The sequence below is a fragment of the Lutra lutra genome, chromosome 7 (genome assembly GCF_902655055.1).
Source record: "Lutra lutra chromosome 7, mLutLut1.2, whole genome shotgun sequence".
NCBI classification, from domain to species: Eukaryota; Metazoa; Chordata; class Mammalia; order Carnivora; family Mustelidae; genus Lutra; species Lutra lutra.
In genome coordinates this window covers 8705521-8730118 of record NC_062284.1, presented here as the reverse complement: position 1 = coordinate 8730118, position 24598 = coordinate 8705521, and the positions used below count along the sequence as shown (strand labels likewise).

At 44.5% G+C, this 24598-nt stretch overlaps 1 protein-coding gene across 6 annotated transcripts in view; it reads left to right on the top strand.

Annotated features, from left to right (window-relative positions):
- Positions 1-24598, top strand: part of AGBL1 (AGBL carboxypeptidase 1) — a 733956-nt gene that overhangs the window by 170713 nt on the left and 538645 nt on the right. For all 6 annotated transcript variants that reach the window (XM_047736649.1, XM_047736650.1, XM_047736647.1 and 3 more), the window contains one exon: positions 13480-13633. In XM_047736649.1, coding sequence (XP_047592605.1) covers positions 13480-13633 — 154 coding nt within the window. The remainder of the gene's footprint in view (positions 1-13479; positions 13634-24598) is intronic.

The window sequence follows — 24598 nt, the reverse complement described above, 5'->3', positions numbered from 1 at the left end:
TGGCATCACCCCAGATGGGCTGAAGGGGCTCGTTGGGGTTTCCCTGAAAATATTTAGTTAGGAGGCCCTGGCATCCTGGTGGGAAACTAGAGTTGCCTTCCTAAGGGAGCCAGGCTTTGCTGTCACTGATCTGGTGACTTTCCGTGGGGGCCACCTTCTTCTGTGGGCTGAGTGGGAGGCTGGGGTCATGACAGGGATGTTCTGAGGCCCCAAGGAGCACCAAGGGTTCTACATTGGCAGGTCGAGTATATGAGGAGGTGGGCCCGTGTTGTAGGGGCTCTGTCTTTAAGAAACCCTCAAGTTGAAACATGAAGTCATGAGATTGGAGTGAGATGATCTAGTCGAAATGGGGGTTAAAAAAAAAAAGGGAAGAAAGAAATGGGGGCAAAAACCATAAGGTCAGCCAAGAGGCAGATTTGAAGCCCATCGCTCCACTGAGAGGAGTGAAGCAGAAGGTAAACACGTGGAGAAGAAGCTGGAGGAAAGCGCCTGAGCCCGTGAGCAAGCAGCCCCTTCAGCTTTTCTTGGTGGTGGTTCCCATGGCCTTGGACAGGAGGTGCTAGAGGAATCCAGGGTAAGCAAGAGGCGTGGAAGAAGCCAACACAGAGTCACTGCAGATGAGGGCCTCATTCTGGCTACAAGAGGGGTGTGGAGTTCAAACCCAAAGTTAGCATTCCTGGGTTGGGTCCATCCGGCCCCTGAAGAAGCCTTACTGGATGGATCTGAGAAAACTGCTTAAACCGTGCAGTTGCCTGTCTTTGGGAAAAGTTGGCCAACTCTCCCTCCCCCTACCCCCCAGCTATTTCATGGCAATCCCAAGGATTAATGAGCTAGAAGTATCTTCTGTAAAGCACTCTCATCCTCTGTGTTAATGCAGAATGTTATTAGCATATTTGTAGTAATATGTGCTGTGTGTGTGTGTGAGTGTATCTGTCACTTAGCCTGAAGGACGAGCGTTCTCATTGTAAGTCTGTGATAAGGAGTGGGAAAAGATAATAACCAAGAACGTCCCTTGCCTTCAAAAGGAGTGTACAGGTATACGTGAACGTTTTCCTCCATCGAGAAGGCCTATCTGACACCACTTGGCTAACTGCTTCAGGAGAGTGTCTCCGCCCTGCGCCCCATATGTTGTCTGGCCTAAAGAGATATTTTTTTTTATTGTTTTCCCAGATTGCAAAAGATAGACAACTAGTATTATTTGTGTTTCACACTCAGAGATCTCCAAAAGTTAATCCAAATGTGCGTCACAGGTGATGCCGTAACAAGCTATGTTTATTATCAAACGTGCTTTTCGCCTCTGGGGACGTAGAGCAGGCGAGATTCATGATCACCTTCAACAGCTGCTTTTATTGTCTTGCCTGAGAAGCGCCATATGTAGAAAGTCGATTGGGGAAGGGGACTCCTCTGGGTGTGTATGTTTTGCCTTTTCTGTTGGGGGAAGGATCCGGGCGTCCTAGACCCTGTTCTTTGCCCTTGTTGGAATATCTAGACACTGATGTGATTCTCAGTGGCAGTTAATATACAACTTTAGAGCTTGAAAGGGGTTTGGGAAATCATCTGATTCACCCTTAACATTTGCAGTTGCGAACACTGAGGCCTAGACACCTTGCACCTAGCTAGTGGCCAAGCAGGGAATGGAACCCCAGCCTTTGATGGCTAGTCCTGTCCCTTTCTGCTGTTCTGTAGAAAAAGTGTAGAAGAAATTCAGCAAAGTTCTGCTCTGGGATCAAGATCAGTGTCCTTGCCTCCTCTGATGGACAGTAGCTACTGTAACAGTAGTTTACCTTTAGAGGTACATGTAGTATCAAGTTATGTGATTGTATAATGTCTGATGGTTTGTTCAAGTCATCAACCCATGGTTTTTATCTGTAACACTGAGTGCCTGGAATGTGGTTCAGCAGGATCATGTTGTTCCTCAAACACAATGCAGTTCTTACCCCCAGAAGCTCTGACAGGTTCTGCTGAGGTGCCTGCTGTTTCAAAGTCTAGAACTTAAGGGAAGAAGCCACATGCAGTCAGGCTCTGCCTGAAAAGGTTTCAGATTTTGAATCAACTTGCAGGCACCTACCTCGCAAGAACCCATTAGACCATCTTAGGGTTCAAATGGGACCCTGTTTGGTTCCCTCTCTGTTTTTATCTTATTTTTCCTTGCTTTCCCCTACACTCATCTATTTTGTTTCTTAAATTCCACATTTGAATGAAATCATATGGTATTTGTCCTTCTCTGACTTGGCTTATTTCACTAAGCATAATACCCTGTAGCTCCATCTACATCGTCGCAAGTGGCAAGATTGCATTCTTTTTGATGGCCAAGTAATATTCCATTATATAGACTTAACTGTAGGAAACACACTGAGGGGGGCTGGAGGAGATGGGTCAGGTGGATAGGGTAACTGGATGATGGGCATTAAGGAGGGCCCTTGATGGAATGAGCTCTGGGTGCTCATTTACATTTACATTTGCATTACATTAACTGAGGAATCACTAAACTCTACCCCTGAAACTAATAGTAGGCTATATGTGAACTAAATTGAATTTAAATAACAAATTAAAAAAAAAAATGGGACCGTGTTAGGGGAACAGCACTATCCAGATGAACCACGTCCATGGCTCTCAGTGTTACGGATGAAACCATGGGGTGATGACTTGACCCCACCATCAGAGGTTGTACAACACGCCCAGCTCGGTGGCTGCGTGGACCTACAGCAGTGGGCTCCAGTTGGAGGAGCTACTGTCCGTCACACCTTAAGCCTCTGGGATCCACTTACCTATTGTGCTCTTGTCAGACCACAGGGTCTGGAATTTACAATCAACAAATAGCTTGGGAACCAGTAGAGTCAGTGGGGGGATGATTTTGTCTTGAGGGGGGACAAGAACACAAGAAAAGAAGAGCCCCCTCCCCTCCTAGTTCCTCGGTCTCCACGAGAGGAAGAGAGATCTTGTCAGAATCGGAGCTCACTGGCTTGTTCCTTAGCCCGTTGACTGGAACCTCTTCCCACTGGGGAAGTTTGAAGAGAGTTAATGAAGAAGAGACAAGGGAGAAAGGATATGTTTTCGTTTCTCTTAAATGAACAGAGCAGAGTAAGAAAGGCATTTGTTACTTGAAGGTGAAAAATGATATATGATCAGTTTTGGGTTTTACATTTCCAGTAACACACGGTCTTTGTTCTCTCCAGGTTTAAGACTGTAATGAACTCTAAGTCTTCTCTTCAAAATCTCTTCCTCCCATCCTGCGCACAAGGAGTACATTCCATAGTGCACACTACCCATTTTTATTTTTGGACATGTCCTAAGGAGAAACAGTTTTCCTTCCAGCAGATCAGTGATAAATTAAATGTGAATGATACCCCGAGGGCAGAATTAACTGCATGTTACTTGGGGTTGATGCTGAGGGGATGGAGAATACATTTCTATGTGGAGTTTATAATTTGTAAATCTCCTCTAATGTGGATTATGTTTAATAATCACAACATTTTTTTTTAAAGATTTTATTTATTTATTTGACAGACAGAGATCACAGATAGGCAGAGAGGCAGGCAGAGAGAAACAGAGGGGGAAGCAGACTCCCTGTGAGCAGAGAGCCCGATGTGGGGCTCGATCCCAGGACCCCGAGATCATGACCTGAGCTGAAGGCAGAAGCTGGGTTACACTGAGCCATCCAGGTGCCCCTAATCACAACATTTTTGAAGTGGAGGACATGCGTATTGGATGTTTTTCAACATGAATACAATTTTGCAACTTAAAAAAATTTTTATTATTCTCTTATAATATGAGAATTAGCATTTGGTCCTTTCCAACTAATGTCTTCCAGATGCTTGCCAGGAACTCTGTGAGATAATTGTCCAAATTATAGTATTAAAATAAAGCAAAAAGAAAGAAATATAATATTATTATAGTTAGGAAGCAAGCAAATGGAATTCTATTTTAACCATCCATATCAAGCTGTCAGTAATTGCAATGATGGTTCAAGTGTTAGCAATACTCATTAAAGTATTTGGATTATGTTGTAGATTGTCCCAAGGTAGCCAGTAGTGTTGGTTGAAAATGGGGCCCCAAGAGAGTTTCTGATGGGCATTTTAGAGGGCAGGAAGGTAGGATCTCACTGGGCACTTAAAACAGTACAAGTTGGCAGGAGTTAAGAAAAGTGATCATAAGTAGGGTCCATATGTTGGCAGAGCTTAAGGCTTTGAAAGTTGGAGCAGGATTTTTCAGTGGACATATATATGTATGTATGGTGGCAGGTGTTCCCACTATTATCTTTAGAGACAAAATGGAGTATAGTGTAGGGAAAGAGAGAGTGGGAGAAGGAAAGAAAAGAGAAAATTAGAACGTCATCTGCACAGTCTTTTAGAAGGGCTCAGCATATAAAAGCAATTACCACACGCGTTGTTATGAAGGGTAAATGACTTGCTACGTGGAAAGCGTTGGCCAAGCGTGTGCGTGTAGTGAGTGATACTAGATGGTAGGCATCAGAGCATTTATTCTCTTTTTTATAATGATGTGTAATCATTTTCTCCATTGGGCTGATGGGTAGATAACCATTCTGTAAATCACAATAAAACTAAAACTCTGTAAAAAAAAAACCAAATATAGGACCACTAGGAAATAAATACAAAGGCTACTGATGGCTGTCTTAGGGATGTTGATTAAAATAATTTTTAAAGTCTCTTTTCTAAATCATCAGTGATATGACTTCATTTATTTTTAATGGAGAAAGGACATTAACATCATCTTTTCTTTCCAGTTGGCAAATCTGTGACCAGACACTTCTTAAATTAAGTCCGTTTAGGGAGCGCCTGGGTGGCTCAGTGGGTTAAGCCGCTGCCTTCGGCTCAGGTCATGATCTCAGGGTCCTGGGATCGAGCCCCACATCGGGCTCTCTGCTCAGCAGGGAGCCTGCTTCCCCCTCTCTCTCTGCCTGCCTCTCTGCCTACTTGTGATCTCTGTCAAATAAATAAATAAAATCTTAAAAAAAAAAATTAAGTCCGTTTAATGTAGGGACAGTGGTACTGGCAGACAGGCGGTCCAAGAAAGCCTGATAGAGCCCCGGGCGGGACACTCTGTGGCTTCTGTTTAGCTTACCTATGGTATTTGTTCTTGCCTTGTGATGAGACGCCTTCCAGTCTCCAACAAGTATATTTAAGTGACAAGTGAGGACTAGTCTGTATATGAATAAAATCGGCCATCTCCTTAGGAGTGAGCTTTCTTCTGCATTAGGGGGACAGAGAGCAGAGTAGTTTAAGGGCTAACAATGAAAAATGAGTGATTTTGAGCGCGGGTGCTTCTCATTTTATCAGTAGCCATCGGTGGAGGTAACCTGCTGTGGTCAAGTGAAACCTTTTCTGGAAGTTTTAAGAGAGCAGCTGTTAGGGAAGAAGGGGGCAGAAGGCTCCTGTGGAGAGGAGCCCAGGACGCTGTGGCCTACCTTGTCATTCCGGCATCTTTCAGGGAGAGGTAGGATTTGCTCCTACCTCTGGGGCTCCCATCATTGCCTTGAACTCATTCCCATTTTTGTAAAGAAACTTGCCCCTGTGGCTCCCACAGAGCCACGATTGTATCTGGTTGTTGGCATGTGCTTTGAGAAGCCCTGCTCCTCTCCTCGTTGATCCCAGCAAAGCCCGATTACACATGGCCTTGCCGGACCCGAGATGGAGCGTTCACCTCCAAACCGTTTTCTGGAGAATGCTGCAGAGCCATTTCTGTAAAAGGAAACCCCGCAGAAGTTGCTGGCTGGTTTGCTTCTGGAAGTCTTCTGTATGACTGGAGTCAGGATAACGCCCTAAGGATGGAGGTGTTCCATATTTGGTGGCAGGTGGAACGGGGCAGAGATTCCCTTGAGGCGTGTGGGGAGATGGTTGCACGAACAAGTACCGTGTACAGAAAATGAACTTGGTCTGAAAGATGATAGGTAGCTGTTGAGTTGTGATAGTGTTAATCATAAAAAAATAATAATCGAAAATTTCACAGAGAATTCACGGGAGAAGAAAACTGAAACCATGCTTGCTCCCAGATTTGCTGCTAGGTGGCATGAAATGGTGATATCTTTGTTCTTGTTTATTTGAGTAGAGTGGGTGCACGATGTTCCGATGTTAGTTTCAGGGGTATGACAAGTGATCGGACATCTCTGTCATGCCGTTATGAAGGGCAGTGTTCACAGTGATGGTTTCTCTCTCTCTCTCTCTTTTTTTTTTTTTTTTACTTTTTTCTCTCATACGTAATTGTGTTGGATGACTTCTGTCGTAGACACACTGCTTCCAAACCTGCTTCCTATATATGATTTATAAAATCTGGATTTGTTATTATTTTTTTAGATTTAACATCAGACTCCAAAGAGCTGTGGACTCTGTGTAACTTTGTGACATCACAGAGAGATGACCAGTACTTCTGTTGAGAAGCCACCCCCTCCCCACCCCGCCCTGGTCCCGTAAGGGCCCTTGCAGCCATAAGGAAATGATAAATGAATAATTTTGATGGCAAAAAAAAAAAAAAACCCTCATAGAAACAGTTCAGCAAAGACTGCATTTTACAAAGCACATTCTGTAGCATTCCTGTATCCTGAGATCTTTAAAGAAAAAGAGTATAGTGGTCGTATAAATTCATGAAACACTGTGGGCTAGTTTTTCTTCTAGGTTCATAGTGCCTATTGGTGAATTGAAGAATCTGAAAAGTTCTGGGCCCATGAAAATGTTTTCATTTTCTTTAACTCACCATGTTCCCAGTGCTTTGGCTGTGAATTTCCCACGTCTCCACCTCCCTGTCCACACCCCAGCCCTTGTAACATCCTGCAGAATATATTTGGGGAAGATTCTGCAGAAAAGAATATTGCTTTCCCAGTTTGGGAATCTGGAATCTTGAGAGTAATCAGGAAGCAGGTGCCATGAAGTCTGGATTTCAGTAATAACCAATACTGGGAGCAGCTTTCACCCAGAAACTGACAAAAGCGATTAAAATAATTCGTTTATGATCTCAGAGAGTTTCATCCAAATTCACGACTGTCTTTATTCTCTTAACTAATTTTCTGGAATCCCCTTTTACTGGGATGGATGAGACATGGCTGACAGCCTAAAGGGACATTTCCTTTCTTGTCCTGGACCATCTCTCCCAGGAGACCAGATGGCCCACTCCTTCTACCAGGACTTTAATTACACCGATTTAACTGATTTTTCCTTTTCATACATGAATTTCTTCCATGAGCTGCTTTCATGCTTCCATGAGCTTCATTTTTCTGTTCTCTAATGTTTTGATGTTTGCTCTATTTCAAGCCATTTTTACATATGCCTAATTTCATTTAACTATTGTCAGGTAATGTGGTTTGTACAGCCTCTACTTTTGGGGGGAAAATTTAGGGAATTTTTAAAAAGCCCTGTATATGATTAGTTTTTATTACAGTTCCATGGATGTTTGAGGGAAAAAATGTTCCATGCAGAGACAAAGTTTGACATTTATCCATAAAAACAATATTGTTCAAACACTCATATCATTATTTTTGTGCAGCTGATTTATTTAACACTTCCTTAAAGAGTCTCCTATTCCTCATATCATTTCCCCCCTTCTGCTGTTTTTGCGATGTATATTTCAATCTATGTTATTTGATTCTGAAGATTTATGAGTTTTATATGTTCATCGTGAATCGTGCCCTTTATCAAAATAAGATTTTTAAATCCCATTTAAGGTACTTGGTCTTAAACATGACTTTGTCATATATTACGATTGCCAGGTCTGCTTTTAATTTATATTTGCTTATCCTTTAAGTTTCAATACTTCTTTCCTAAAATATTTTAGTGGAGGCAAACAAAATAGATCATTTAGGAGTGCTTTTCATATGCATTATGTATTTTTCCTTTCTCTCAGAGTACTTCTTATATACAGTATACGGTGGGATTTAAAAAAAATGAATCTGAAAGTTTTTGTCATTTAATAAGGCTGTTTAATCTATTTATAGTTATAACAATTTTCAGTGTTCTTTCATTATGATTTTATAGCATTTTCCATGCATCTTTGCTTTTCTTTCTGTCTCCCTCCCTTCCTTTCCTTCCTCCCTCTTTCTGTCTCCCTCCTCCTTCCTGCTTTTCTTCTTCCGTTCTCCCTCCTTCTCTCTCTCTCTCTTATGAAACATGGGCTGACCATATTTTCTTTCACTTTTTCCCCTTATTGCTTATAATTCTACTAGTGTTTCCCTTTTTGTTCTTAAAAATCATATTTGAGCCTATATTTCTCTATCAATAATAACAGCTAACGCTGAGTGTTTCCTATATGACAGGCACTTTTCACACATTAAATTATAGCAACCACTGAATGAGGTGGGTATTTTTATATCCCTTTGAAAGATAAGAAAACTGAGTCACAAAGAGTCTAAGTATAGAATTTACATACCTTTTCCAGCTTCCACAGCTCAAATTTGAATCAAAGCAGTTTGATGCAAGAGCCTACCCTCTTAGTCATCTCGCTATATTGCCTCTCTGTTTTCAAGGATGATACACTGTCACTATGTCTGTGTAAGTTAAGAAAGTTCATATTTTGCTTTAATTTACTCTTCCCTCGCATATCACTTTCTTAAGATTTGAGAGAGAGAGAGAGAGAGAGAGAGAGCAAGTGAGCGCACAGTGGGGAAGGGTGGAGGGAAAAGGAGAGAGAAACTTAAGAAGACTCTGTACTGACCACGGAGTCCAATACAAACATAACTGAGCCCATGACTGTGAGATCCCAGTCAGAGCAGAAACCAAGAGTTGGGTGCTTAGCAGACTGTACCCAGGTGCCCCTGCACATCGCTCTTAAATTTTTTTAAATTTAAATTCAAGTTAGTTAACATACAGTGTATTATTAGTTTTAGTGATTCATCAGTTGGATGTAACACCCTGGGCTCATTATGTCAAGTGCTCTCTTGTTTAATGCCCATCACGCAGTTACCCCATCTCCCCACCCGCTTCCCCTCCAGCAACATTTAGTTTGTTTCCTAGAGTTAAGAGTTTGTTATGGGGCATCTGGGTGGCTCAGTGGGTTAAAGCCTCTGCCTTCAGCTTGGGTTGTGATCCCGGGATCCTGGGATCGAGCCCCACATCAGGCTCTCTGCTCGGCAGGGAGCCTGCTTCCCTTCCTCTCTCTCTCTGCCTGCCTCCTCTCTGCCTACTGTGATCTCTGTCTGTCAAATAAATAAAATCTTTAAAAATAAAAAGAGTTTGTTATAGTTTGCCTCCCTGTTTTCGTCTTATTTTATTTTTCCTTCCCTTCCTCTGCATTCATCTGTTTTATTTCTTAAATGCCACATATGAGTGAAATCGTATGGTATTTGTCTTTCTCTGACTGACTGACTTTGTTTAACATAAAACCCTCTAGTTCCATCCACGTCATTGCAAATGGCAAGATTTCATTCTTTTTGATGGCTGAGTAACACACCACATTTTCTTTATCCATTCATCTATCGATGGACATTTGGGCTCTGTTCCTATTTTGGCTATGGTGGATGTTGCTGCTATAAACATTAGGGAGCAGGTGCCCTTTCAAATGACTACGTTTGTATCCTTTGGTTATATACCTAGTAGTGTAACTGCTGCGTTATAGTGTAGCTGTTTTTACCTTTTTGAAGGACCTCCATACTGTTTTCCAGAGTGGCTATACCAGTTTGCATTCCCACCGAGGGTGTAAGAAAGTTCCCCTTTCTCCGCATTCTCACCAACATCTTTTTTTTCCTTAGTTGTTAATTTTAACCATTCTGACAGGTGACTGCACGTCTCTTTTTAATTTCATTTTAAAACTGGATGATGATACTAAGATTTGATAATCTTTATTTTCTCCCTACCTAATTATTTTTATAGTGGCATTATTATATTTCGATATATTTACATTTGTACTATATTTGCATTGTGTACTTATATTATTAGATTATATTTGTGTATTTGTATTTTATGTTTGTATTATGTAGTGACCCTGCTTTCAGTAGTCATGTAAACTCACACCTTGTTTAACTGGACTGTCCTATTATATTATATTTTAGCTTTATTTGGGGGCAGACGAAGTATGTCTTCAAGTTACTATTTTCAGTAAAGATAAGGATATGTTTTCTGAGCTCTTGCCCGTTTGAGCATATACGCCACATGTGGTCATGCACGAACACTTGGCTGGTTATAGGTTTACCAGATAACAGTCCTTTCTCCTTTCAAACACAACGTAAAACTCTTTTTCCTTTGGTATCTGGTGTTGCAGAAGGAAGTATAACCCAAGTATGATTTTTTTGTGTGTACATATATGTACCTGTGTAGGTTTACCTACACATGAAACACACATACCTACTTTTTAAAAAATAATCTTAATTGTAGGGTGCATCCTCCCATTCTGCCCGATAAGGAGTAGGGGTGTTGATTTTAGGTAGATTGGCAAATACACAAGACGAGGCTCTAGAAGTGTGTGGTCATGAGAGATGAAGCTGACCCTCGGCCGCAGGGTTTCTGCAACTTTCATGCCTAGTTAGCTTCCTAGGCCTTTTGGTTATGTGTGTTTGTGTACACGTACTTAGTCACCTTGTCTTCTCAGGGGTGTGAGACTACCTCCCAGTCTCCAGCCAGGGCATCTCAGCAATATCTGGTGCTTACTACTCAATGAACAATCCCAAGAATGGAATGCAGAGGCTTGGCTGGATACATGGGCCTCAGCTGAATTCTCCTCTTGAATCTGGGATAGATTGGCTCCTTCCAGTTCCATTACTTAGTATTGTGTCAAATGCTCATCCCAGAAATATCACCAGAGCAACCTGTTTCTAAGACAGACGTGAGTTTATCGTTTACCATGGTGTGTTGGGCTGAATAACGCCCTTCCCCCCAAAAGACGTTCACATCTTCATTTCTGGAACTTGTGAAGATGTTACTTTCTCTGGTACAAGAGATTTTGCAGATGTGATCGAGATGGGGAGATTGTCTTTAAATTATCAGGTTGGGTCCAGTGTCATCACAAGGGTCCTTAGACACGAAAGAATGAGGCAGAAGAGTCAGGGTCAGAGGAGGAGATGTGAGCGTGGAAGCAGAGGTGGGAACGATGGGATTGCTGGGGTTGGAGATGGAAGAAGGCACCATGAGGTAAGGCACCTGTGTGACCTCTAGATGCTGGTAAAGGCAAGGGAATGAATTACCCTCTAGAGCCTCCAGGGAGAGTGTAGTTCTCCCAACACCTTGACTTTTGCCAAGTAAGGCCCATTTTGGACTTTGGACCTCCAGGACCATAAGGTAATTAATTTGTGTTACCTCTGCCCACTAAATTTATGGTAATTTGTTATAGTAGCAAGAGGAAACCAATATACTTGCAAGGAAGAACGTAACAGAGTCTTGGCAACACCTCAAAAGGGGAAGGGAGAAGGGGGGCTGTTTATTATGTCTTTAAAGTCTTGTTTAAGAGGTTTTTTTTTTTTTTAAAGATTTTATTTATTTATTTGACAGAGAGAAATCACAAGTAGGCAGAGAGGCAGGCAGAGAGAGAGGAGGAAGCAGGCTCCCTGCTGAGCAGAAAGTCCGATGAAGGTTTTTTTTTTTAATGTGGGGGCTTGATTAGCATTGGGTAAAGATCATGATGCAGTGATTTAAGATTGGGGGACACAGTAAGGCAAGAATTTTGAGGAGAGGGGCTGTAAGGGTCTTGGATCAACGAGTCAGTTGTTGCTTTCTGATGAGATGTTCGTGGAATGAACAATAAATTTATCTGTGATTTATATTTTCCCAGGCAAGAGTTTCCTAAACCAGTAGTTGTGTTGAGGCAGACAGGGAATAATAGTGTCAGAAGGCTATGTTGGGGTAGATGATTTGGGATCTCACATGCAAAGAGTATATGACTCAGGATCAGATCTTCAGATATCCCCGAGGCTTGTAGAAAGGTTACACAGAGGCATCTGGTAATCTCCTTCCTTGGGACTTTTTCTTTCTCCTTGCAACTCAGGTATTTTAATAGAGTACAAGTAAGTCTTAGTTTACATTTACCCAAATGCTAGGATTTTTACTTAGTTTAGAAAATTCTTTTTCTTGTTTTTTTGTGAATTGATTTTTTGTTGCAGCTGTAACAAATTATCAAAACTTAGTTGCTCAAACAATAAGCATTTGTTTTGTTTTGTTTTTTAGCTCTTTAGAAGTTCGACATGGGACTCACTGGGGCAAAGTCAAGGTTTTGGGGCCACGTTCCTTCTAGAGGCTATTGGAGAAGAATTCATTTCCTTGCCCTTTCCAGCTTTTAGAGGACACCATGTTCCATGGCTTTTGGCTTGCTTCCCCCATCTTCTAAGCCAGCAATGGTGGCCTAGTCCTTCTCATGCTGCCATCTCTGGTTTTCTGCAGATAGTACAAGTTCTCTGCTTTTCAGCACTTGTAATTAGATTGGTCCCAGCTGAATGATGTGGTATAACCTCCCCATTTCAAGTAGACCTTTATCCTAAATATATATGCAAAGTCCCTTTTGCCATGGAGGGTAAACTATTTACAGGTTCAGAAGATTAGGGTGTGGATCTTTGGGGGAGCTGTTAGTTTGCTTGCCACTTCCAAAGTAAGTCCTTTTTACACAAGCACATCATTTACTTTTTGAGGGCACTGCTTCCCTTTTCACAACACATTTTATGAATATTTTATATATATTTTCATAGGATTCATGTTTGTTTCATTTACCTAACAGGCTTGTCATTTGTCAAAAAAACAAGGTGGACAGTTACCCCTTGGCTCTCATAACTTCTCGATTATGGTGAAAACGTCAGCTCTTCAGCTGGAAGGATACGTTTTGTACAGTGACATTCTTGGGCAAGAGGGGGCAGCTTCTCCCTCTGCTTACTGAGGTTACTATGTCGCTGTGCTCAGAGTGTGCAATGTGGGTGGGAGGAAATCTCCTAACCTCTTCCTGATCAATCCCACTGTTTGAACAAGTGAAAATATAGTCAGAGGTCTTAAAGATTGTTGAGCTCTTAGTTTCAATGGCTAGCCCATTTCTATAGCTTTCTTTGTTTTAAATGAGTGTGTGAATGGGAAGGTAGAGGAAGGAAATGAATCACTACCAGCTCATTGTTCTCCTCACCCAGTATTCCACGTGGATCGATGGTTTGTACTGTCCTTGGATGTGCTCACAACACTCTTTATATCTCTTGGTTCTAAAGTACCCCACGCTTCTGAAGTTTTCTGTCTCATGTTCCCAAGTGTCCTGTCTTCGTGGCCACATTCTCTCCATACTGGGAAGCACGCTGTATGCCTTGCCCTCTTGCTTTCAGCGTGACTCGAAAACAGATATTCTATTGTGCAGACAGGTGTGAAAACTACGTTTCCTGTTCAGCCTCCCTGAACGTCTAGCCAGTAGGAACAGCCCCCTTGTTAATCACTTAATGCCTAATATTGGGCACACCAGATGAGCAAAAGGATGTCTAACCGAAGGGAGATAGATGATTATAAACTCTGTTGCTGTTTTCTGTCGTTAATGGTCAAAAATATTTCATGAACCATAATCGCTTCTGTTTCATCTCTGCTCCAGACTCACCTTGACACCCTGGAAAGAAGTGTGAACCCCAAGCAAGTCTACTTCCGCCAGGACATTCTCTGCCAGACGCTGGGAGGGAATTCATGTCCACTGGTGACCATCACGGCCATGCCCGAGTCCAATAGCGCTGACCACCTGGAGCAGTTCCGTGAGTAAAAGATAACCCTCTTTGAAGATGTGGCGGTTATGGGGTGTCCTCACAGCCTTGGATGCTCCCTGTCCTGTTGGGATCAGAGGCTTCATAAAGGGCTAGGGACTGGTCTGTCTTATAGAAATGCACTCGCCACTCTTGGGACAACAGGAAGGCTAAATATTAACGTTGTGCTATTGTTAAAGGGAGAAAAAAATTGATTGCAAACTGTCAGGGAGAGGTACTGGCATCACATTTTCCAGCCAGGCCCTCTTCTGCCCATAACTCACTGCTATTATACCGCTTCCAAGGCCAGACAAGGGCTGGCAAGGAAGGAAGTTGAGTTTGGAGCCCTGGCTGAAGAAGCCCCATCGTGGCTTGAACTGTCCAACCAAACCAGCGCAAGGGCAGGTGCACGCATGCGTGCGCACACACACACACACGCGCGCGGCCCTGAAATGTTCCAGCCCTGTGTGCCAGTGTGACCTCCCAGTAACCAATTAGCTTTAAAAGGTGGCCTCTGGCATATCTTAGACCTTAGGTAGGCAAGAAAAACCTATCAGAATGAGGACTGCTTTGGAATACAGAAACATTTGCGTGATGGAAGAAAAGACGGGGGAGTAAAAACTCCAGCTGGTTTATCCCCAGGAGATGCAGCCTTACCCGCTGACGTGCTAACGGCCTTCAGGTGACTGTTGGGTGGATCCGGAATGTAATTTCTCGCATCCCATCAGCATCTGACAATCGCTGCTTAACAGCCTGGGTAATCAACAACTCATGATCCCACCTGAATTAATGCGGCCCTAAAATGCTTTAATGAGTAGTCAGGGATTTTCCAAAAATTCTCTTACCTGTTTTACGAATTTAAGAGCAATTTCTGTAACAGCCGCGGAGCCCTCTGCTCGCACATGAGTAGTTTTTGGACGTTAGCGACAGCAGTCCTTCCGGCGCAGCCTTTGCTGGACGGTGTTGGTGTGAGACGGCGGGTCTGGGGCACCCTGTGTTCCTCAGTGTCAGTTTCTGAGCCAGAGCCAGGAGAGAACCCAGCGTGGGGTCATGGCGTGGAGCTGCCTCCGCTTTGGCATTTTCGGGTACGCTGACCCTGGTGCACATGCTGGTGTCAGAACTAGAGAGATCCTTTCCCATGTTAAGGAGAGGACTTGCCACGTGGTGAAGATCCCTAAATAATTTGTCACTCTGACATAGATCCGTTAATGAAAGAAAAGACATCTCAGCACACCCTTCTAGGAGTCAGAGGAGGCTGGTTTCTGTCTGCTGCGTAAGATTAGTAATCCTAAGTGCATTCTCCTCTGTGTCTCTATAGTTTCTGCTCTTAAACGTGTGCCAAGGGGCATTGGGATGGCTCAGCTGGTTGAGCATCTGCCTCTTGGTTTCGGCTCAGATCGTGGTCTCAGGGTCCTGGGATCGAGTCCTGCATTGGGCTCTGCTCAGCAGGGGATCCAAGTTGGGGATTCTCTCTCTCCCTCTTCCCTACTCCCTGCTTCTCTCTCTCTCAAATGGGTAGATAAATCTTTAAAAAAAAAAAAAAGTGCTGGTAGGTCCAGCTGTTGTTCATCTTCAGAGGTATCTAGGGGCACCTGGGTGGCTCAGTGGTGAAGCATCTGCCTTCGACTCAGGTCATGATCTCGGGGTCTTGGGATCATCGAGTCCTGTGCCTGGCTTCCCATTTAGCAGGGAGTCTGCTTCTCCCTCTCCCTGCTTGTGTTCTCTTCTTTTATAAAAAACGGGAATATCCCGCATAGGAGTGGGGAGGGCCCAGATGATGGTGCCATGAATGCTGTTCATTCTCCTTGGGGCACAATAGACTTGCAAGTGGTGGTCATCAAGCTGAAACCAGGGCTCTGCTCCACAAGAGAGGACGGATGAGAGCCATTCTTCGTAGGTGTGCCAAATGCACAGTGGCCCAGGTCCCATGCTTAGAAGAAGGGCCGGGCACCTTGTTTCAGTTCTTAAAAAGGTTTTCCACAAGGGGCCCTGCATTTTCATGTTGCAGTGGGTCCTGCAAATTGTGTAGCCAATCCTGGGACTAAGTTGAGGTTACACAGCTAAAATGTGACAAAGCCTGGTGCCCTGCCTGTGCTACCATCCTTATCCTTTACTGCCGAGTCATGGAAGGCTAGTGGCAGCCTACCTTGCTAGTACACTGAAAGTCGTCTTTGTATGCACTGTGCAGCAGCTTGGTATCTTTTGTAATGATGGTTGAAGTCATCCATTTTACAGATGAGGTAAGTGGAGGCTCAGGGAGGTTCGATGGTGGTGCCCCGTTAGTTTCTGATTTTGTTATTCTGATTCCAGAGTCCAAACACACAACGGATGTCCTAACACAGCCATTTGAAGAGGTGCTCCAGTTCCACTCTGAACCAGAACTTTCCCTCCTGCCAGTTTCGTGTCCTCACATGAGACGCTAGCGTAGCTGTTAAAGTAACTCACACTAGGTTGAGCACAAATAAGTGTATTACCCTCTTCCTGCTCACAGTGAATTTTATTTTCCCTTCCTAACCCAGTGGAAACCTTTGTGTGGTGGGCCTTTCACATACTCTGGCGGGAAGGCAGGGCAGAGAGAGGATTCAGAGCCCACAGGTCCTGGTGCAGAGCTGCGATGGCGTGGCTGGGCCGTCTTGCTGGGAACAGAGTCTCGGACCATGGGCTACAGATCCTGGGCTACAGAATAAACTGCTTCCTTGGCAGGGTAATGTGTGTGTGTGTGTGTGTGTGTGTGTGTACGTATGTCATATGAATATATGCCACTGCTGTGTTTCTGAGAGAGAAAAAAATCCAGCACAATATAAACACCACCTACCCTCCAAATTGCAATTAACCATGCCTGTAAATCAGTAATAAAACTACTTAACTCCCTTTGAACCAAAAATGGGATGCCTTGCTTTAGGGCAGGAAACTTACTTAGCAAATGAGCCAGCACCTCAAGCCTCCCTCCAGGAGAGCTCCCGTTATCTCACCGGCTTTCCCCCTCCCAGAGACGAGGCCGCTTTCAGATCACAGGAGTATTTAGCTGTGCTTTGGCTAGTTTCTGGTGCGGTGGCTGCCACTCACCAGAGGTGTTCCTGCACTGAAAGACTTTCTTTCCACTGTGTAGGATTATCGCTTCAGTATTTTATTTTATTTTATCTTAAGATGTTATTTATTTGACAAAGAGAGAGAGAGCACAACCAGGGGGAGCAGCAGGCAGAGAGAGAAGCGGGCGCCTGCTGAGCAGGGAGCCCGATGCGGGACTCGATCCCAGGACCCCGGGGCCATGCCCCGAACCGAAGGCAGATGGAAGGCAGATGGCTAACTGACTGCCACCCAGGCATCCCCAGGCTTATTTTAGAAACCCAAGAAATAAAAGTGTGGCTCTGGGGCTCTTGAGGCTGTATCCCCTGATGGTCGGGCTAAAAGTCCTGGACCTAGAGATGATCAGGACAATTTATTGATTACTTTTACTCCTTCCTGGGGTCTGGGCTCCAGGGAGTCTCCTTGAAGGATTAATTTGGCTTGATTTATTTTCAAAAGAAATTTTTTTTTTTTTTAAGATATTTTCCTGGAAACATTTCGCCTTATTTTCTTGATAAATATATTTTCAGCTCAGTGGTAGGCCAGCTTCCCTCGTGCATCTTTGCTTGCTGTCTGGAGAATCGAGGGGGCCGGTGCCTCCTCTCGGTGCTCCCAAGAGAGGAAACTCACTTCACACCTCAGAGCCAAAATGCTGGCAGAGCTCCAAGAGCAAAGTCACTCTCTGACCTTTTCAGTGCGACAGCGAACAGTGAAGTTGTCTGAGAAATTGCCCCTGTAATCATTACGGAGGAGACAGGCTTGAAGAGAAATTCAGGATGAAAGGAACCGTTACAAAAGGACAAACAGTTCATCCTAGCTTCGGGCTCTCAGTGGATGAGGCAGGGGGGAATTAGCAGGTCCAGGCCCTTGCTGCCTGGGAGGGTTCCAGATGTTGGAGGAACCCTGGGCCTTTGGGATTTGTAGAGCAGAGTGAGTGCAGAGTGAACAGCATCCAAAAGAAAGGGGCAGAGGCCCTGCCGGGTTGGAGCAGAAGGCCTCCCCCGAGCACGTCTGGGGGACAGGTGTGGCAGATGAGACCGATCCCGGAAGCTGCTGCTAGTGTTTTCGGAGACTAGGTTCCCTCGACTAGCGGTTATCTGGCATATTTACCCTTAGCATGGTAAGATCTTTCTTACATTAAAGTACAGTAAGTACTTCCATGAGCAGATGCTTTGAATATGCAGCATAGAAGTAGAGAGTTGAGAGGTCATATTTTCTTAAGTTTATGTACTTTTCACAGATGGTGTGTGTGTGGTGTGTGCTTTTGGATTTGTACTGAAGGTCACTGTTTACTAAAACCCTAGTGAAAGTGAGTGAGAAACCCAGAGAGGAGAATGGTCCTGTGTCTCCGAGGCTGGGCCGCCCCAGCCAGGCCTGCAGAAGGGCTGTCTCCGCGGTCACAGACCTTCCTCCGCTTGCTGTTAGTATCTGTATTTTGCAGGTGGCAAAGTTAAGGCTCACTTTGGTGAAAGTGCCAGCTGGAGGCCACCAGGGTGGCAGGTGGGGGCTCAGGGAAGAGACCCCAGGCTCTAGCCCACAGTTCCAGGGCGGACCCCTCCTTAAGGATCTGCCTCACTGGGAGAGTCCTGGGAAAGGTGCACGAGGAGGACGCACTGCTTAGGAACAACCGCCGTCATTTTGTTGACTTTTCCATTTCCTCCACATTTCCCCCACAAACTCAATTCTAAATTACCATTTCAACCCAGAGGAGGTTGGGTCCCTTTTTAGTTTGGGGAGCTAGGTTTCTGTGATGGATGCTTCCTTTTTTTCAGGAGCTTTATTGCCAAATTTCCCCCCTTTGGACAATGATGCATTCAGATGCTTCGGCAATATTGTCTTGGGTGCCTGGGGGCTCCGCGTCAGGTCCGTGACCGCTCAGGTCATGATCTCAGGGCTGTGAGATCGAGCCCTGCGCTGGGCCCCACATTAAGCCGGGAGCCGCTTGAGGTTCTCTCCACCCGCCTCTTGTGCTTCCTCCCTCTCTCTCTTTCTCAAATCTCTCTCCTTGCCCCTACCGCCCTCATGCTCTCTCTCTCTCTCTCTAAAATAAAGTAAAACAAAGTAAAACAAAACAAAGAAAAAAACAGTGTTGTCTTCACTGGTCTCATGAGTTAACCAGAGTGGAGGGACGAATCTAGGGGAATTTTCCAAGGGAAGACACCACTCTCTTATTAGAAACTCTCATCTTGAAGTGACTTGTCACTGACTGACTCAGTGATTCCCGAGGAGCCAGGAAACAGCAAAGGTAGATGGGAGGGGGCGGACCTGCTATTTTTTGCCACCGCAGACACCTCCAGCCTGCGGTCGTCACCGAGAAGAGCAGAGCATAACCTTTGTGTGTCTCCGGAGGTGAGATGAGGTCACTGCACCACCAGGGTCTCCTGTGGGTACGCGCTGTTCTTTCCAGGGGGCCTGAGGTGGGGGAGGCGGGAAGCTGCATTTGTGGTCGTTCAACAACACCTTTCTTTTCTTTTCTTAAAAATATTCTCACAAAAAGCAGTGTTCTATTCAACCTGCCATTATGCTAAAAGCTTTTCCTTGGAAGACAATAGCTGTTCTCAGAAAAAAGATTTACACGGGGTCCCGAGGGTATAATGAGCTACCACACGGCACCTGCCTCGGGTTGGGAGTTGTCACTTGTAAGTGGTTTTAAATTAGAACGGAGTGGAAAAATACACAGTTACAGAGTTCCCCTCTTGGCTTCTTTGCAAATCATTTTGCATCCTCTCTGGCCTTTATTTCTTTCAAGACTCCTGATCAGGTATGAAGAACAGAACTTGCTGCTGGGGAGGGTGAGAAGGGACAGAGCAGTCCAAGGAAAACAGAAACTTGACTGAAGTGAAAACCTCTTCCTCAGAGAGCTTTTTTTTTTTTTTTCCGCCTCACCCTCCTAGCCCCCACCAGACATGTAGGGCCAAGGATTATTAAGGGATCACTAAATGTTAGAGCTTAGAAATCTGTAAAGACCACCGAGTTCAGATTTCTTACTTCCCAGGGGAGGGACTGAAGCCAGGGCTTGGCCTGACCTGTGTAGGGCACCTCGCTGGCTGATGGCAGAAGTGGCCCAAGGCCTTAGATCTCTCATCTCCTGGTGGGATCCTCTTCTTTTCCTTCTCTGTAAAGCACTGCTTCTGACAAATATTAGAACTAACAAATGAGCTCTAAGAACATAAAGACTTCTCTCTGTGGACGTCTTTAGAATAGAAGGAGTTAGAAGGGAGACACTGAACTGTGCCCTTTCCTTGTCAGGGGATTTCTGTCTCTTCAGGCAACCAGGGCTAGAACCCATAGAAGGTATTAGGAATATGAAGGTAAATACCATTTAATCCTTGTCATTGGGCACTCAGAACCTATGTGTGAGGTAGGGAAGCGGTGTGTGTGTGTAAGTCTTGCTAACAGGACATCATGATACAGCAGGTTAGCCCAGACCCGGGGGATAAACACAGGTCATTGCAAGCAGACAGAAGACAGCATTTACCTGCATGGTAGAATGTGATTCTGTTGGGGGCTTATACCCATGCGGGCGAGCTGTATAAATCCCGTGTGTGTGTGTGTGGTAGTCTTCTACTGACACAGCTGTTAAAGAAACCTCTGTCAGAAACACTCAGAACCATCTGAAGACCTATTTGTATCTCTCTTGAGAAGACATGACAGGGGGAATGCATAGAACACATCCAAACCATCTTAAATTTGTCCTCGTCTTTTTTCCTGTTATGGGTCTGTACATACTTAAGTAGGGGGTCACAGTAACCCCCTCCTTTTTTCAGTACAAACCCTCAAACCTATGACATTTTGACTGGTCGACTGTCTCCTTTCTGCTTCCCATTTTCACCTCACCAGTCCAAGAAAAAGAAGGCTACGAATCCTCTCTCCTTCCAAGGCTGGTTGCAGGGAGTGGGGAAGATTGTAAAACCTTTCAGTTGAAGAGCTTTGCTTATTCCCCACCATGTATGTATTTGGGTCTCACAAAGTTTTTACATAATACCATTTGGCCCTCAGAGTTCCCTTGTGAGCTGAGGAAGAGAATAATTATGATGCCCGTTGTATAATGATAAAACCGAGGCTCGGTGTCATTTCATCTGTATCTAGAAGTCAGACTGCCACATGCGGAGAAATGGGGGAGTGTCTTATTTATTCATTTCTTTCTTTATTTGAGAGAGGGTGTGCGTACAGTGGGGAAGGAAGACAGTCTTAAGCAGACTCCACGCTGAGCACAGATCTCATGACCCTGAGATCAAGATGTGAGCGAAACCAAGAGTCAGAACTTAACCAACTGCACCGCCCAGGCACCCCTGGGGAGTGTCTTTTCAAGTAGGAAAAATAGCATTTGCAGAGGCAGGGAAGTCTGGACACGACGCTGTGAAAATCTCAGGGAACCAAGACTGGTGGATAGATTATGGGATCAGATGATAGACGAGAAAGGTCATTAGGGCTGAGGGGTAAAGGCAGTTATTTTTCCTGTTAGGAAGTGTCTCCTGTAGGCAATGATGGGCAAATAGGGTGTTATTAAGATCAGATTCGTTTGGGAGGAAAATTCTATAAGGCAGTAACGTGGAGGGAAGTCCAGAGTGAGGGGGAAGTCAGGTGACATGGGCCCTGGCACAGAGAAGTTTTTACGCATTTAGACCCTAGATTGAGACTCACTGGGTGTGGGGGAGGGGTTCCCTAATCTTGGCTCTGCCATTTATCGGCTTGGTGGTCTAGAAAAGGGTGCTCAGACACTCTGTGCCTTGGTTTCCCCGTTTATAAACTATGAATAATAACTAGTACCTTCTTCCTGGGGCAAACTGAAGATTGTAAAGGGCTTGGAGCAGGGCCTGGCCCACAGTGAGTGCCCCAGAAGTAACAGAAGTGATTAGTCATCCAGATGGGCAAGGAGGTCTCCAGGGAGGATACGGAATGGGAGGGAAGGGTCCAGATGTATAAGAGATGTCTCAGAAGTGAGAGGTCTCGGTGATTGGTCGGGAGTGGGGATAAAGGGCACAGCGTGGGCACAGAGTGGAAGTATTTTGACTCTGGGTATGGGTGCACAGTGTAATGCCAACCAAAGCCTATGCGAGAACCGGGGCTTCCGTGGGGGCTGAAGGAATCAGTTTGGAATGTTCATTTTCAGAGGCCTGCAAATACGTAAGAAGTCGGCTAAACATAATTATAAAGTCAGTATGCTATAAAATAGCCTCTATTTCAGAAGGAAATAAAACAAAATTTGTATTACCTGAACAATTTTCTCAATTAGCTGGGGTACTAAAAGTTGACTCTATGTGATTACTGTGGCAGGAACATGTACTCTGTTCTTTTGACTCAATCAGAATTTTCTTTTGTGTAAGGATGCTCGTGAGCTAGAATTAATACCTTTTAAGGGAATTAACTCCTTACACAGTATGTACACATGATTCATTGTTCACATAACAGCTCTGCGAGATAAAGAAAAAAAAAAGAATTGTATTTATTATCTTCGTTTTTTGGTGGCAGAAATTGAGGCCCTGGAGAGTCATATGAGGAGGAAGGGCTGGAGTTCTAGTTGCTCCCAAAACCGTCTGGAACGTAAGCCCTGTATTCTGCCACCTGTTTCAGCCGTCCAATAATCTCTGCCTTCAAGATGCAATTCCTTCTACATAGGGAAGAGTTGTTTATACTGCAAGTCACGTGTGTTAGATTTCTCCAGATCTGTGGTCATGTGAACATTAATAACCTTGTGATGTTCCTACGATCTCAGTTTTATCTCCTCTGCAAGGGTCTGCATGCCTTTCTAACCTTCACTTACCATTTGTCACTCAGAACCTTCACCCATACTAATCTTCTTTTTGTTCGTTGAACACAGCATCCTAGCTGCATCCCCTGGGCCTCTGCATTTGCTGTTTCCTCTGAATAGAACCCTTTTTCTCCATAGCTTGACATGGTTGCTTTCTTCTTGTGATGGACTCTCTGCCTTGCTGGATCATCATATTGAAAGTGACTCGTCCTTCCAGAGCCCCTGATCACGGGACCCTGCTCTGTTTCCTTCATGGCCCTGTTGCATCCACGAGAACACAGACTGTATGCCATAGTTTGTCACCACTGTTTCTCTAGGGCCTTAGAGACCCTGAACACAACAGGTGCACACTCAGTGTTTACTAAACAAATACATGAAATCCAGGTGTCTGTTCTTGTTAGCACCCACAGTGTAGGGCCTCTAACCTCCCTTGAGAAGTTACCTTTTTCCTAACTATTTCTTGGGGTACCCAAGGGGAGCCTCAGATTGGCTCCTAAAGCAGCCATGGGCTATAGTCGACACTTACAGGCCACTCCGTTCTCCCTGATGGTTGGCCTTGGTTGCCTGCTGTCCTTGCTGTCGTGAAGGGACCCTCGCAGTGTCATGGCTGGGTTTCCAGAGAGCTGGATCCAGACCTCTGTGCCACACCTTGACATCACTTGTCACAAAGTCTCCCCGAGTTTCCTTTGACAATAGCTCCTTCTTCACTGGCTAAGCAGGGACCAGATAGCAGCCATGGCCCATTATCCGGGTACTCTTCTCTCTCAGGGTCCTTGTGCCTAAGGAACAAACACTAATCCAAACTTCTTTGTCCTCCAGACCTCCATGCAAAGGTTTTCGTGTCTGTCAACACATGCTCTGAAAGGAGGCTCATCATCAACCCACCAGCTTCCAAAACAGTCAAACCCACGCTGTCAGACTGTGTTAACCGGATGATACTTTGACACATATGTTTCAGGGAAGTCTCTCAACATGACCATGAAAGTGTTATTAAATTTCGCATTAATCTCTTCCAGTCCCGTCCATGTTGCTACAAAACTTGGGTATTCATCCTTCTTTCTTTTTTTTTTTTTACAGCTTTATAAACATATATTTTTATCCCCAGGGGTACAGGTCTGCGAATCGCCAGGTTTACACACTTCACAACACTCACCATAGCACATACCCTCCCCGATATCCATAACCCCACCCCCCTCTCCCAACCCCCTCCCCCCATCAACCCTCAGTTTGTTTTGTGAGATTAAGAGTCACTTATGGTTTGTCTCCCCTCCCAATCCCATCTTGTTTCATTTACTCTTCTCCTACCCCCTCGACCCCCCATGTTGCATCTCCTCTCCCTCATATCAGGGAGATCATATGATAGTTGTCTTTCTCCGATTGACTTATTTCGCTAAGCATGATACCCTCTAGTTCCATCCACGTCGTCGCAAATGGCAAGATTTCATTTCTTTTGATGGCTGCATAGTATTCCATTGTGTATATATACCACATCTTCTTTATCCATTCGTCTGTAGATGGACATCTAGGTTCTTTCCATAGTTTGGCTATTGTAGACATTGCTGCTATAAACATTCGGGTGCATGTGCCCCTTCGGATCACTATGTTTGTATTATGCTGAGTGAAATAAGTCAAGCAGAGAGAGTCAATTATCATATGGTTTCACTTATTTGTGGAGTATAACAAATAGCATGGAGGACAAGGGGGATGGAGAGGAGAAGGGAGTTGAGGGAAATTGGAAGGGGAGGTGAACCATGAGAGACTATGGACTCTGAAAAACGATCTGAGAATTTTGAAGGGGTGGGGGGTGGGAGGTTGGGGGCACCAGGTGGTGGGTATTGTAGAGGGCACGGATTGCATGGAGCACTGGGTGTGGTGCAAAAATAATGAATACTGTTATGCTGAAAAAAAAAAAAAAGAAAAAAAAATTTCGCATTAAAATGCATGGTTTTTAATATAACAAAAACAGTGCAATTTATTTTTATGGATATTTACATATGTAGAAAAAGTATAGAACCATGATGAAAAAAGATCTGGGTTCAAGACAGTGACACTGTCTGAGGATAGAGAGAGCAGAAGGAGAAAGAGAAATGTCTCTTAAATCTGTTTGGAAGTTTGTATTTTTCTTGTGGGGGGGGTTAGTTTTTTTTTTTTAAGATTTA